The sequence below is a fragment of the Gekko japonicus genome, unplaced genomic scaffold, assembly GCF_001447785.1.
Source record: "Gekko japonicus isolate JY-2015 unplaced genomic scaffold, Gekko_japonicus_V1.1 scaffold1046, whole genome shotgun sequence".
In the NCBI taxonomy this organism is placed as follows: Eukaryota; Metazoa; Chordata; class Lepidosauria; order Squamata; family Gekkonidae; genus Gekko; species Gekko japonicus.
In genome coordinates, this window is record NW_015168678.1 from 297,806 (window position 1) to 312,391 (window position 14,586).

At 45.0% G+C, this 14,586-nt stretch overlaps 1 protein-coding gene across 1 annotated transcript in view; it reads left to right on the forward strand.

The window, feature by feature from the left end:
- Positions 1-5,552: 5,552 nt before the first annotated feature.
- SRPRB (SRP receptor beta subunit) overlaps positions 5,553-14,586 on the forward strand; it is a 13,259-nt gene continuing 4,225 nt past the window's right edge. Inside the window, exons 1-6 of the mRNA XM_015415391.1 lie at positions 5,553-5,710; positions 6,638-6,732; positions 7,871-7,948; positions 10,805-10,887; positions 12,857-12,993; positions 14,176-14,230. Coding sequence (XP_015270877.1) covers positions 5,593-5,710; positions 6,638-6,732; positions 7,871-7,948; positions 10,805-10,887; positions 12,857-12,993; positions 14,176-14,230 — 566 coding nt within the window. The 5' untranslated portion in view covers positions 5,553-5,592. The remainder of the gene's footprint in view (positions 5,711-6,637; positions 6,733-7,870; positions 7,949-10,804; positions 10,888-12,856; positions 12,994-14,175; positions 14,231-14,586) is intronic.

A 14,586-nucleotide genomic window follows, 5' to 3' on the forward strand; every position in this document is an offset into this window, starting at 1 on the left:
GTCTCTGTTTCTTAGGCAAACACCAGAGAGAGCTGAGAATGTGGTATTTAGTGTCAGTATTTGGATTTTAGTTCAGGGCTGACCTAAAGTGTGTTAAGAAATTCAGACAAAAAAAATGGCATGAGTTGTGAGCTATTGGGAAGCTGTCCAGTATCATGATTCTTTGGAAGAGGATGTCTTGCATGTCTCCCACTTCCTCTGTTTGGGTTTTTTGAGTAAGAGAATTTCCCAATGTGCTGGGCCCCCTGGAACAAATCTGTTGGTTTCCCTCCCCCATCCTTAATGACACCCAACTAAGGCAGATCATGTCTCACCTGATCTTACTGTAGGACTATCCTTGCTATAGCCTGCCTTGATGTGTTTATGGTAGATGGCAAATTATGGGCAGTATTGTGTACATGGCTGCTGGTGTGATGTCTGCTTGGGATTATACCTTGTCTGGTCTTAATGTGTATGAAGGTGCAATAGAACGCATGGTCCTCAAGACTGCTATAAACATTACTCTTTTAATTAATGTCTCTCCCAGGCATGTTGTTGCCAAAATAATCTTTTGATTGTTTTCCTGATTTATTGCAGAAAAAGCAGCCTGAGCGGTGAATGTTGCCTTCTGACACACTTCCGGTGATGTCAGGGGCGTGTGGCATATGCACATAAATTATGCTAATGAGTTATGCTAATGAGCTCCTGCACCTCTTTTTCTATGAGATGACCCCTGCAGAAACTGAACAAGTGCTGGAGACAAATACCTTCTTCCAAAACATAGATCCCAGGACAGGAGCCAGTTGGGATTAGCAAATTGTTTACTGAGGAAGTTAAAACTTGTTTTATGTGCTAAAGATCTAGTATTGGAGGTCTGATTTTTGTTTTTCCCCACCTGTTTTGTTGTGCTGCCCCTTGTGGTACATTTTATGCAAAACAAACTTTGACTGGAGACTGCAATGTACTTGAAATTTTACTTATCAGTAAGAGCAGCTCTGATTCTATTAGGAATCAGCTAAGAATAGAATTTTCTCTCCAGAATGCCTACTTAGGCCCCAGTTACACGGGCCGGATATCGCGTGACTGTTTGCCCCGGAGTGAACTACTGCGCGGCAGTGGGATCAAACGTCCTGCTGACGTCCCGTGGTTGGGGGGGAGGTGCCGGGGAGGTGCCGATCATACGTCACTCCTGCGGCACGGCAAAGAAGCGGATCGGCGGTTGTTTTTTTTTTTTACCCAAGTGTTCGCATGCTCCGTTGGGTGCTTGTGCACATCCCGTGGAGACTTGGGGGAAAAAACCACCTTTTCGCGACGGGACATGGGCGGGCGCCGGATGCCACAGGAAACGTGATCAGACGCCCGCCCTTGCCCCGCGGTCTCCGGAAACTAGTACCTCGGAGGTACTAGTTTTTTACCCAGCATCTTTGGCGAGAAGCCTCGGGTGAGCCACGGGAGCTCTACACTTCCCGCACTGGGATCGCGCCCAGAAAATCCGCCTATCTTCCGTCTCTGTAGCGTGGCTAATGCTCCATGTGACTGCAGCCCCTTACTACAGAATCAAACTTGCTGAGAAATTTTAGTTCAGCTATTTTAGTCTAGAGTATTAGTATGAAATGTTTTATGTTGAATACTGATTTTTAGGTCAGTAGCAGAGTGTCTTGAGTGACATGCATGTAGGTATCTTTGAATCAAACGGTAATTACTCCCAAGTAAGCCTGCATATGGCTAGCATCCCCATGTATAAGAACATAAGAACATAAGAGACGCCAATGTTGGATCAGAGCATCACTTGCCCCAGAGCCCCTATCTATACCTTGTGGCTAATAGCCACTGATGGACCTCTGCTCCATATGCTTATCTAATTCCCTTTTGAAGCCGTCCATGCTTGTAGCCGCCACCACTTAGTGTGGCAGTGAATACCATGTGTTAATCACTCTTTGGGTGAAGAAGTACTTCCTTTTATCCGTTCTAACCCGACCGCTCTGCAGTTTCATGGAGTGCCCACGAGTTCTTGTATTGTGAGAAAGGGAGAAAAGTACCTCTTTCTCTACCTGCTCTTTCCCATGCATAATCTTATAAACCTCAATCATGTCACCCCTCAGTCATCATTTCTCCAAGCTAAAGAGCCCTAAGCGCTTTAACCTTTCCTCATAGGGAAAGTGTTCCAACCCTTTTATCATTCGAGTTGCCCTTTTCTGCACTTTTTCCAAAGCTATAATATCCTTTTTAAGGTGTGGTGACCAGAACTGCACACAGTATTCCAAATGAGGTCTCACCATTGATTTATATAGGGGCATTATGATATTGGCTGATCTGTTTTCAATACCCTTCCTAATAATCCCCAGCATAGCATTGGCCTTCTTTATTGCAGTCACACACTGTCTCGACATTTTCAGAGAGTTATCTACTACAACTCCAAGATCACTCTCTTGATCAGTCTCTGCCAGTTCAGACCCCATCAATGTGTATTTATAGTTAGGATTTTTGGCTCCAATGTGCATCACCTTGCACTTGGCCACATTGAACCCCATTTGCCATGTTGACGCCCACTCGCCCATCCTTGACAGATCCCTTTGGAGTGCTTTCTATATGCGCCAGGGGTCATTTTGTAGAAAAAGAGGTGCAGGAGCTCATCAGCATAACTCATTAGCATAACTTATTTGCATATGCCACACCTCCTGACATCACCGAAAGCATGTCAGAAGGCAACACCCACCGCTCAGGCTCCACTGGACTGTTTTGGATTGCTAGCTATTGGGGGGGACGGGGAACCTGCAGATCTGCCCTCACAGAGGAGGGAGAGCTTGTACCTGAAGGTGGGCCGGGGGGGGGCTCTGCAACTTACCTGGCTGTTTCTTGCTCCTCATGGCCCAACTGAGGGCTGCTGGGAGCAGGGGGTGGGGCTTGTTGCATGTGCCCGCCCCCTGGGCTCCTTACTGCCGGAGCTCCACTCCTGTGCGCTCCCGCAGGAAATGACCCCTGATATGCGCAAACACGCCTGAGGATAAACCTAAAAACACCTGAGGTTGTATTTCATGACTGATTATCCCCCGAGAAATCTGCTTGGGTGGTTCTACACTAGGGCTCTTCTCTACCGTCAAGTCATCATTGTTCCAGCTTTAGCAGTATGCAGAATTACACAAAACAGTGTTCACAAACGGGTGAATACTGTGCTTTAAAAATAATTTACCTCCAGCATTTTTCCATCCAGACAGGGGGTTCTGTTCTGTTATTACCCTCAATATTGGTCCCCCTTTTACTGGCACTGGCAGAAGTATACTTATATATTTTCTTTGGTGGTTGGGAGGCTGACAATAGGAACGATGCTTTCCATCACACTCTGAAGCACAGATCATCCTGAAACGTGGGGAAAGAGTGAACACCAAGAAGATTGCACTTCTATCATGCACAATTGCATTAGCTCTTAGAAAAAAACAGGTACCATAAGGTGGAAAGCATAGAATAATGGATTGATGATATCTGGCACCACCATTATAACGACATGTACAAATTAAGGTACACGATACAATCGACTAATATAGGATTGTCACCCTCCAGGTGGGGCCTGGAGATCTCTTGGAGTCAACTGATCTCCAGACGCGAGATCAATTCCTCTAGAGGAAATGGCTGCTTTGAAGGACAGACTCTAAGGCTGCCCACCTCCAGGTGTGAACTGGAGTCCTCCAGAATACAGAGATCAGTTCACCTAGAGAAAATGGCAGCTTAGAAAAATGAACTCTTTGGCATTACATCCCGGCTGAGCTCCCTCTCCAGGCACTACCCCCAAATCTTCAGGGATTTCCCAAGCTGGGAGTTGAGAACCCTAAACTAGAGGGAAACCAACCACCCTTAGCCTTAAAGATAGGAAAGGCTCTTTTTTTTGGTTTTGCATAATAGTCTAACCAAGCTGCTCCTATTGCACTCACACAGAACTGCAATATTCCTTTGTTTACTTGTCAGTTAGGACTTGGGTACCTATTCAGATTCCTGCAACAGAGACAGGTATGCTTAAAATACATCTTTTTATAAACAAGGAGATACACAGCTGAAGCTGTGACCAGGATGGCACAGGGGCTAGCCTGATCTTGCCAAATTTCAGGAGCTAAGCAGGGTCGGCCCTGGTTAGTATTTGGATGGGAGACCAGTAAATAAGTCAAGGGTCTCAACACAGAGGTCAGGTAATGACAAAACACCTCACCTTGAAAGCCCTATGGGGTTGCCATAAGTCGACTGGGATTTCATGGCACTTTACACGCACATACCGATAGAAGGAACCCATTTCAGAACAAGAGCACTCAAACAGAACTACTATTAGGGAGGGACCCCACCCCATGAGACTTAACCAACTCACAGAAATATGGGGCGGGCGGGCAGACCATTCCATTGCAATTCATGCAGATCCACACAGTAAATATACCACAAGAATATCTCCCTTCAAGACTTGCAACAAAAAACCCAAGGAAATACATGCAGAGATCCAGAAAATTCTCAAAATCAAATTTCTACTGAATCCAGAGACAGTTATTGGGAATGATTCCAGATAATGTTGAAAACATATCACAAGACTTATTCAGATACTTGTTAACTGCGGCAAGGGCATAATTTGCATCAATTTGGAAAACAGAAGATTGCCCAACTAAAGCAGCCTTGTATGACAAGCTAGCTAAATATGCCATAATGGCAAAGTTAAAAAATCAAGTAAATAAAAGCCCAATTACAGAATTTCAGCAGAAATGGAAAGCGTATTACTCATATTATGGGTAAAAGTGTTAAAATAATATTAAGTAATATGTAGAATTTTTCTGGAAAGAGTTATAAATCCTAATCGCTAATAGCGTGGTATCTATCATTGCCCACGGGCAAGCGTGCTCTCCATTATTCCCTATAGGCAATCATCATGCAGTCTCTATGGGCAATCGCTGACCTTAGTTTCAGTATGTCTCTATAATGGAGCAGAGAAGATATCCTACTCTTGATCTTTGTATTATATATGTAATGTATCCGCCATTACCACGTGCGCGACCGTTGGGCCATGCGGTCAAACACTAGCCCAAAGCTTCGTTCTTGCAGAACAATAGCGGAGCGGATCCTAGCCCGCACCAACTAGAGGGCCAGGTCCGCGGCCGAGAGCCTATGGGACTCTCGGCCACTGTAAATAACCTATAGGGTGACTAGGTGGTGTGTTTTGGTGGCGGGTTTCTGTGTATATATACCGGCCTGCGTGCCGGGGGTTCTTCGTCTTGTTCTTCACTAAATAAAGTACTCTTGCTGAAATCACTCCTCGTTCTGAGTACTTTTCAATATATTAGAATTGTGTCCTCAACAAATGTAAAAGCTTCTGATGACTAATGATTTTTGATACCTCTTTTCCCTTCTTTTTCTGTACCCTTGTAATTATACAATAAAATAAAATATTTAGGAAAAAAAGAATACCTCCCTTCATGTTTTCCCCTACCCTATTGCTTTGTCACCCATGCCATACACGATGTAAAGGCTGATACATACCGAGGACTACAACTCCCATGGCGCACGTGGGAGGAGAAGCGAATCCCAGCAGCCACTGCGCACGATTTCCGCAAAGGACACGTCGCCGCGGAAAGCAAAAGGGTTGAGATGGAAGCGACGGCCGCGCGAGAAGCGGCGTCTCGTCCATTGGACGCGCCGCTGCCCGTGGCAGACTTGGTGCCGCTCTCGGTGCTGGTGGCGTTGGTCGTCGTGGCCCTCACTCTGCGTGAGTCTCGTCATCGCTCTCCCGCTTCGCTCGGCGGGCTTTGTCAGGCCGGAGAGGAGGCCGGGGCGGGGTGAAGGGAGAGACGCAGCTGAGGGGAAAGTCCTGAGTGGGCTAACGGCGGCAAGACAGGCAGGCCTCCTGCTGGTGTGCGGAGTCTCCCACCCACTGTCTTCGTTTTGCCCCCTACGGAGAGTTTGGGCGCCCCGTGAATCGTTCAGGGTACAAAAGAGTAGCCGTGGGTGGATCAGGGCAGTGGTCTACTTGGTCCAGCAGTCAGATGCAACGGGGAAGGAAGCCCACAACGAGGGGAGCCTGCAGGTAACAGCCCTCGCCTGCTAGCTGCTCTCCTGCATCTGCCAGCATCCCCATCCCTTCCCCCAAACTGCCCAATCTTTTCTTTGTGTGGTTGCACACAACCCTCCTGCTTTTAGCCTTCTGGCAGCCTTGAGGCTTCTCCCCCTACACCCGTGCTCTTCCACCACCCCCAATATGGGGGGGTGGGGTGGCTCTTCCTGCTCTTGTTTGTCCCCCAACCTAGTCATGGGGAAGATGTGCCCCCAAAATGAAGTTCTTTGTACAAAGCTTGAAGCAGATTTAGCTGTGACCAGTGTTTTCTCTAAGCTGAGTTAGTGTGAGCTAGCTCACAGTTTTTTAGCCTCCAGCTCACACGGTTCTGTCTTAGCTCAGGAAGGATGGCTCCAGAGGAAACTAGTTCATGCAGCAGTCAAATCGCTTGCTCACAACTCTAATGCCAGTAGCTCACAAAGTAGATTGTTTGCTCACAAGACTCTGCAGCTTAGAGGGAGCATTGACCATGACTGTAGATTGTATATGCAAAACAGCTTTTCTCATGTGTGACAAAAATTTGAGTTTTCTTGGGTGTGAGTACATAACAGGCTCTTAGCTTTTTAATCTCTTTCACTGTAGTGATTTTGAAATTTATCCAGACCAGGAAGAGCAGTCGGAGAGCGGTGCTTCTAGTGGGCCTCTGTGACTCAGGGAAAACTCTTATGTTTGTTAGGGTATGTAAATTACTTTCTCAATATTGACTCTTTCAGGCTGATTTCCAGATCAGCATTTTGCTGGCCCCTGCCACACGCAGGGGAAAAGGCGCTTGAAGGCGCGGCTTTTAAAAGCCGCGCCAATGTTGACACGGCGCGGCGGGATCCCCCGGATCCCCCGGCCGCGCCGCCTTTTCTCCCCGGCGCGATCAAACGCCGGGGAGAAAACACGCCCTACCCGGGGGCCGGCCGAACTGCGCATGTCCGGGCATGCGCAGTTCGGATCCGGGCCGAGGTTGAGCCGGCGCAGGGAAGCGGCGGCGATCAAACGCCCCGGTTGCCGCGCCGCTTCCCTTTAAACCACCTAGATAGGTGGTTCAGTTTGCGCCGGCTCATCCCGGGAAAGGGACAGTTTGGGTACGGAAGCCGGACACTTCCCAGATGTTGTGGTGTGATCGCGCCGGTTTGATCCGGCCCCAAACTGTCCTGCTCCCGGACCAAATCAGTGAGTGTGAACGGGACCGCTGTTTCCTTTCTTTTTGGTTAGAAGATTGTTTATTTATTATATTTTATTTTTGCATTTGTGTGTGTGCGCGCGCATGCGCTTCTGCCTGGAAGTCATGGCAACCTTTGGTCACTCCTACTGGGGCACGGAGGACATTCGGAGTAGTGTCTTGATAACCTGCCTCTGGCCTTGGTATTCCTTGGAGGTCTCCCATCCAAATACTCGCCAGGGTCGGCCCTGCTTAGCTTCTGAGATCTGACCAGATTGATCTTGCCTGGGCTATCCAGGTCAGGGCAAGACTGTGTGTTTTAATTTCATCTTGTTTATAAAGCTCTCTGAGATAAAGTATGATTGTATCTTGTTAACTATCATTGTGCTCATTTTAAAATATTGTTGCTGTTTATGCAAGTGACTGTCTTATTTTTAAATAGCTTAGTTTAGTCAGTTTTTAAAACAGCTTGAAGATGGACAGTTTAGATTAAATGTAAGTAGTATGACATGCTTGTATTAGCAAAAATATTTATGAAAGAGGTGTTCTAGATTCAGTGGCAAATATTGGAAATCAAAATGGCTCAGGCTTTTTTGCTGGGGTTTAGATTGTCATTAATACCTCTGGAACATTTAATTTCTCTGTGTTTTTTTAAATTTTAATAGCTTTTAACATCCAATTTCCGAAATACACAGACTTCCATAACAGACAGTTCTGCCTTGTACAGAGTTAAGAATGACAAGGTAAGAAGACTTCATGTTTTGTTGTCTGTAATATTCTTCTGACTACCTGGGTTGTTATGAACAATTGGCATCTGTAACCAGTTAGATAAGAGCTGCTAGTCTCTATGAAAGTTTTTTTTATAAGATTGCTTTCGTATTTTCTTTGTAAAAATGCAAAGTAGAGTCCACTCTCCCTCACACAAGTGCAGAGGTACACATTGTGGTAGAGCTATTTTGAGCTTTTCCTGCTCTAATCTCAGGCTCCTGTGATGTGCTAGGTCCTAATTTTGAGTGTCAGATGTTTTCACCACTCCAGTTCCTTGTCAGGGCCTTGGTGTGCCAGCACATCATGCTCCCATTACAGGCTTCTCTTGGACCACTAATACTAATTGCCTATGTGTTCATATTTTTTTTTAATTATATGTGCAGCTTTTTCAAAAACAGTTATCCTGATAAGTGTTTGATCGCTACACTTTAAAAATTATATTTATAGCGCATGAAAATGCTGTAGGTCTGCATATACTAATTTTTCTATAAATGCACATAAATTCATTGGGAGGTTTACATGAAGCATGAAATAATGGTTGACTTGTGTTTTCTCTGTAGACTTGAATTTATGGTAGAGACCAATACTTAGGTTGGTTTATACTTGTCTGTAGCCTCCACACGAATGCCTTAGGAGCACACAGAGACCTGCTGTTGAATTGGTACCTGAATGGGGCAGGGGTGCCTCCATTTTGTCAGGATTAAGTTTCAGTATATTAGCCCGCATCTATTCCAAAACTGCCTCCCGGCACCTGTTCATGGTTTCCACAGGCTCTCTGAGATCTGCTGACAGTGCGAGATAAAGCTGAGTGTCATCTGCATATTGCTGGCAGCTCAGCCCAAATCTCCAGATGACCTCTCCTAGTTGTAATGTTATTTTCAAATTACCTGTTTATTAGTCTTTTGAGGTCTAGCATAACATAAGAACATAAGAGATGCCAATGTTGGATCAGGCCAAAGGCCCATCCAGTCCAACACTCTGTCACACAGTGGCCAAAAATACCAGGTGCCATCAGGAGGTCCACCAGTGGGGCCAGGACATTAGAAGACCCCCTTGTCCACATGTTTGTTCACCCCCTCAAAGAACACCAACAGGTTAGTGAGACAAGATCTTCCCTTACAGGAAAAGTACCTCTTTCTCTACCTGCTCTTTCCCATGCATAATCTTATAAACCTCGATCATGTCACCCCTCAGTCGTCTTTTCTCCAAGCTAAAGAGCCCTAAGCGCTTTAACCTTTCCTCATAGGGAAAGTGTTCCAACCCTTTTATCATTCGAGTTGCCCTTTTCTGCACTTTTTCCAAAGCTATAATATCCTTTTTAAGGTGTGGTGCCCAGAACTGCACACAGTATTCCAAATGAGGTCTCACCATTGATTTATATAGGGGCATTATTATATTGGCTGATCTGTTTTCAATACCCTTCCTAATAATCCCCAGCATAGCATTGGCCTTCTTTATTGCAGTCACACACTGTCTCGACATTTTCAGTGAGTTATCTACTACAACTCCAAGATCTCTCTCTTGATCTGTCTCTGCCAGTTCAGACCCCATCAATGTGTATTTATATTTAGGATTTTTGGCTCCAATGTGCATCACCTTGCACTTGGCCACATTGAACCCCATTTGCCATGTTGACGCCCACTCGCCCATCTTTGACAGATCCCTTTGGAGTGCCTCACAATCCTCACTGGTTTTCACCACCCTGAACAACTTTGTATCATCCGCAAATTTAGCCACTTCACTGCTTACTCCCATCTCCAAATCATTAATGAACAAGTTAAAAAGCAGTGGACCAAGTACTGATCCCTGCGGTACCCCACTGCTTACGTCCCTCCACTGAGAAAATTGCCCATTTATACTCACTCTCTGTTTTCTATTAATTAGCCAGTTTTTGATCCATAAAAGGACTTGTCCTTTTATCCCATGATTTTTGAGCTTACTTAGGAGCCTTTGATGAGGAACTTTATCAAAAGCTTTCTGGAAGTCAAGGTAAACAATATCTATTGGATCCCCCTTGTTCACATGTTTGTTCACCCCCTCAAAGAACACTAACAGGTTAGTGAGACAAGATCTTCCCTTACAGAACCCATGCTGAGTCTGCCTCAATAGGTTTTGTTCATCTATGTGCCTACTAATTCTTTCCTTAATAATGGTTTCCACCAATTTACCCGGTATCGACATCAGACTGACTGGCCTGTAATTTCCCGGATCTCCTCTGGAACCTGTTTTTAAAGATGGAAGTGACATTAGCTACCTTCCAGTCCTCAGGAAAGGAGGCTGATTTTAAGGAAAGATTACATATTTTTGTAAGGAGATCCACAAGTTCACATTTGAGTTCTTTCAGAACTCTCGGATGTGTACCATCTGGGCCTGGTGATTTATCCGTTTTTGAGTTGTCTATCAGTTTTTAGGACCTCCTCTCTCGTCACCTCAATCTGACTCAGGTCTATCAACACCCCTCCCGAAATCAGCGGTTCTGGAGTGGGCAAGCACTTCTCATCTTCCACAGTGAAGACAGAGGCCAAAAATGCATTTAGCTTCTCAGCCATTTCCCTATCATCCTTCAGTACTCCTTTTACCCCTCGGTCATCCAAGGGCCCCACTCCCTCCCTGGTTGGTTTCCTGCTTCTCATGTATTTGAAGAAAAGTCTGTTATATGGAACACAAAATTAAATGAATCAGCTTATAAGAATTAATCACCTTCCCTAGGTCTATGTAGATACAAAATAGTGCAGTCTGAGTTTGGAACAAAATGAACCTGAACCTTCAATAAAAAACAGCCACGGCTGTCTCATTAAACGTTTATCAGAATGTTACTGCTTCTTCTGCAGAACTCAAGTGTGACTTTAATTGACCTTCCAGGACACGAGAGCTTGCGGCTTCAGGTCTTGGACAGATTCAAGGCTGCAGCTAGGTAATTATCAGATGAATGGTGGGGTTTTGGTTTTTTTGGGTCTTTCCCCCCCTTTCAGACTGTAACCAGAGTGATTTTTGGATGATGAAGCTAAAGAGGCACGTAAAATCTAGCCAACCCACAAATATAAAGCATCTTCCAGACCTTTGACTTTAAACTTTTCTGTCTGCCCAGTTGGATGCGGGAAGAAAGGCAACAGGATGTGTTTGAGACTCGCGAGAGCTTTTTTTTTTTTTGAGAGGGTAAAGTGTAGAAGGAGAAAGTTGATGAGGGCCAGAAGCCACTTCAGAAACCTGACTATAAAGAGCAGGCCTGTACAACATAAGGACAATATTGCCACCCCTTCTCTGGGAAATTCCAAATAACCATTGTTTGTGTCCTTTCCCACATTTTTGTGGGAGCACTTAAGACCTTCCTGAGCCCAACAGAAGTGGGGATTGGGATGGGTGAGTACTTGTATCACTATATCTATGGCCTGCTGCCTGGGATTATTCAGAGGCATGTATGGAATTGGCAACAGTTCTTCCAGCTTGTGTGGATCAGCCACACCACACTGCATACATGTCTCAGACCAGTAAAGTTGTATAAGTTGTATCAGCTGCTTGGAGAATGAAAGGAGGGGAAAAAATAAGCTGGTTCATGGGACAGAAATGTTAAAAATAGTGGCTAATGTTACTAAGGAAAAGTGGGGAACTGCGAATGGGGTTCAGAGGCTTGTGATGGTGTAGAGAGAGGAGAATGCATTGGGGTGCAGAGAGTGAAGGAGGGGTGGCTGTGAAATGTGCCTGCAGAGGTGCCTGTACATGAGAATGGGACTGCGGAGTAGAGAGCAGCCCTGTAGCCAGGAAATTCACTAAGGGGAGGCTTTCGATTGGGGTGTGTGGTGCCCCCCCACATGTGGTGATGTCACTAGTGATGTCACCACGAGTGACTTTTCTCCTCCCTCTTTGTTGGAGAGGGAGGAAGAGAGCTGAAGAGGAGGCAGCCAGGCTCAACTTGAGCCACTCAGGCTTTTCTCCTCCCTTCCCTAGTCTTCGCTAGCCAATGAGACCGGCCATCGGCTCCCAAGGGCTTTGGAGAGCCGATAGCCCTACTCACTGGCTGGTGAAGAAGATAGGGTGAGGCGTCTGGGCAGGCCCATTGGAGAATTAGAGAATGGCCCGCCCAGGCACCTCACTGCATCTGTTCCAACCAGCAAGTCGTGGAGAGCTGATGGCCTGTCTTGCAGGCTGTCGAAGGGTGGGGGTGGGGCAAGGAAAGCTTGTGCCACAGTGGGGCTCTGCTCTGATTGCAGGGGGGGGGGCTCAGCCCCTACAGCCCCTCTGCTGGCTGTGGTCCTGATGGAGAGAGGAAGGGGGAGGGTCAAAAGGCTTTGAAGGAGATGTGTAGTTGTGCAAAGAGTTAACATTTCATAGAGAGAACAGGAGTATTAGATCAACAAAATGGTTTAAATGTCTACATTAAATCAAAACTTTCACAGCGGTTTTTAGCTGATAATGTAGCCGTGTGGCTCTTTTAACTTAGTAGAAATGTAAAAGTGGCCCTTAAAAAGATTTAAGTTGTACATCTGGTTCCTGTCAAGGTTGCGCATGCCATGAAGCTATGATCATTGTAGAATTGAGGACTGTGAAAACTCTTGGTTTGGTGGCTGTGGCTTCCATAAACTTGAAATTCATTTTCTGAAAGCAACACATTATAGCTGCCATTTTTGTTGATTTCAGAGACTGTCAGTACAAATAGTGTGACAGTAGCAAAATGATCCACTCATATGCTAAAGGAGAATCCTCATGTGGAGCAGCATTAAAACTCTTGGTGAACTGTGTGTTCTTAACATTACATGAACACATCAGACCTTACTGAGTTGGTGATAATGCACCTGGACTCCTTTGATAAGCACTGTTCATGCGAAGTTAGTTTTTTACTGCGATCCGAGGCTGCCACTTAATGTCATCCTCCTTTGTTTTTGCAGGGCGATTGTGTTTGTTGTGGATAGTGTAACATTCCAGCGGGAGATGAAGGATGTGGCAGAGTTCCTGTACCAGGTCTTGACTGACAGTGTGGTGCTGAAAAATGCACCGCCCCTACTAATAGCCTGCAACAAGCAAGGTAAAGTAGATGGAGTGTTTGCAGATTCACAACTCACAATTTCATTTATTTGTGGTCAGAACACATAAGGCAGTCTCTTGCCGGTTTTCACTCCCACCATGCTGTCATTGAATTTGCTGCATTTTGTGGGGAATTTGATTGTTTTGCTGCTGTAAGGCAGCAGGATCTCTGCATCCCAGGATTCACAGATCTTGTCATTCATGGTGATTCCAGGAACGGATCCCCTGCAAACAGTAAGAATCTACTTCAGTCACTTGCAAATGAAATAATGGCCATTTGCAGGGTGGGTGTAGATTCTTAAAAGTTTGCCATGTTCCCATAACCTCTCTCTTGCCTGGAGACTCTGTATGTCTCATCCAAATTGAGGTATAATCTATCTAGCCTCTAACAAAGCAGGAGATGGCAGAAAACCACAACAAGGACAGTCTGGCTACAACATGCATAAAGTGTGCCTTCTTTAGCATGCTAGCATTTTGTAGGCTTTCTATGAAGAATTTATTTTTACTATAAAATCAACAATACGAACTGTATATCGATCTCTTCATTTGATGGACTTTGTAAATGCCGTAAACAAATGGTGATCCTTTATAAAATTTTGTTCATATTGGAACTGGTAAATTTATTTGTATTTGCAATAAAGCATTACAGTGTTTTTGCTTGTTTTTTCCTTCTGTATACACTGTAAGTCCTGATTGTTTCAGCATGGGTGTCTCTTTCAGCACTTGAGTTATACAGGTGGGTTGGAATGCTTACCTGTTTTTATTGATATTTAAGCCTTAGTCATTATGCTCCAGAAATAGGGCATCAGGCTGTAAAATAATGAATGTGGCCTATGATTTCTGTTTAGTCTAGGAAAAGGAATGTATGTGGAGGTTATGGGTGATGTCATCTGTTCTCTTGCGGTACCCTTTGTCCTTGTTTACAAGAATAAAAAATAGTTTTGTCGTCTTCCTTGGAGCCTTCAGTTGTGTTTCTGCCAGTTTGCTTTTATAAAGATATCCGATGTTTCTTTATCTGAACAAATTGCAGTGTAAGTAGGAGTACCCTTTAGAAAAATATACAAGAAATTGTAGATTCCTTGTCTCTGAAAATTTCAGTACCAAAATAAAATCACAGATGTTGCGTTCTCTCTGTTAATCATACTATATTGTTTTCATGAAAATATTTTCCTTTCTTCCTTAGATGTCACAATGGCAAAATCCTCCAAACTTATACAGCAGCAGCTGGAAAAAGAACTGTAAGTTGAAGCAGTTAGTTTGTCATTCATGTACCTGTCCCAGTGTCAGAGTTGGAAGAGTCCCTTTAGGGCATGTAGTCCAAACCCCTGGTTAACCAGGAGATACAAAGATAATGCTATTCAAACAAATGTCTAACTAACCTCTGTCGTGAGAGAGCGAGCCCATCACAACCCAGGTAATTGATTCTATCATACAATTCCTGTTGCCATTATGATGTTTCTCCTAATGTTCAGCTGAACAGTGAACTTTAGTCCACATCTGCTGTCTCTACCCTGTTATTTTTATATTTCCATGTTCATTGGACTTGGATGGTAGAAAGGGCAGAAACGATGAGTAAGTCCCCCCCCCCCCCCCC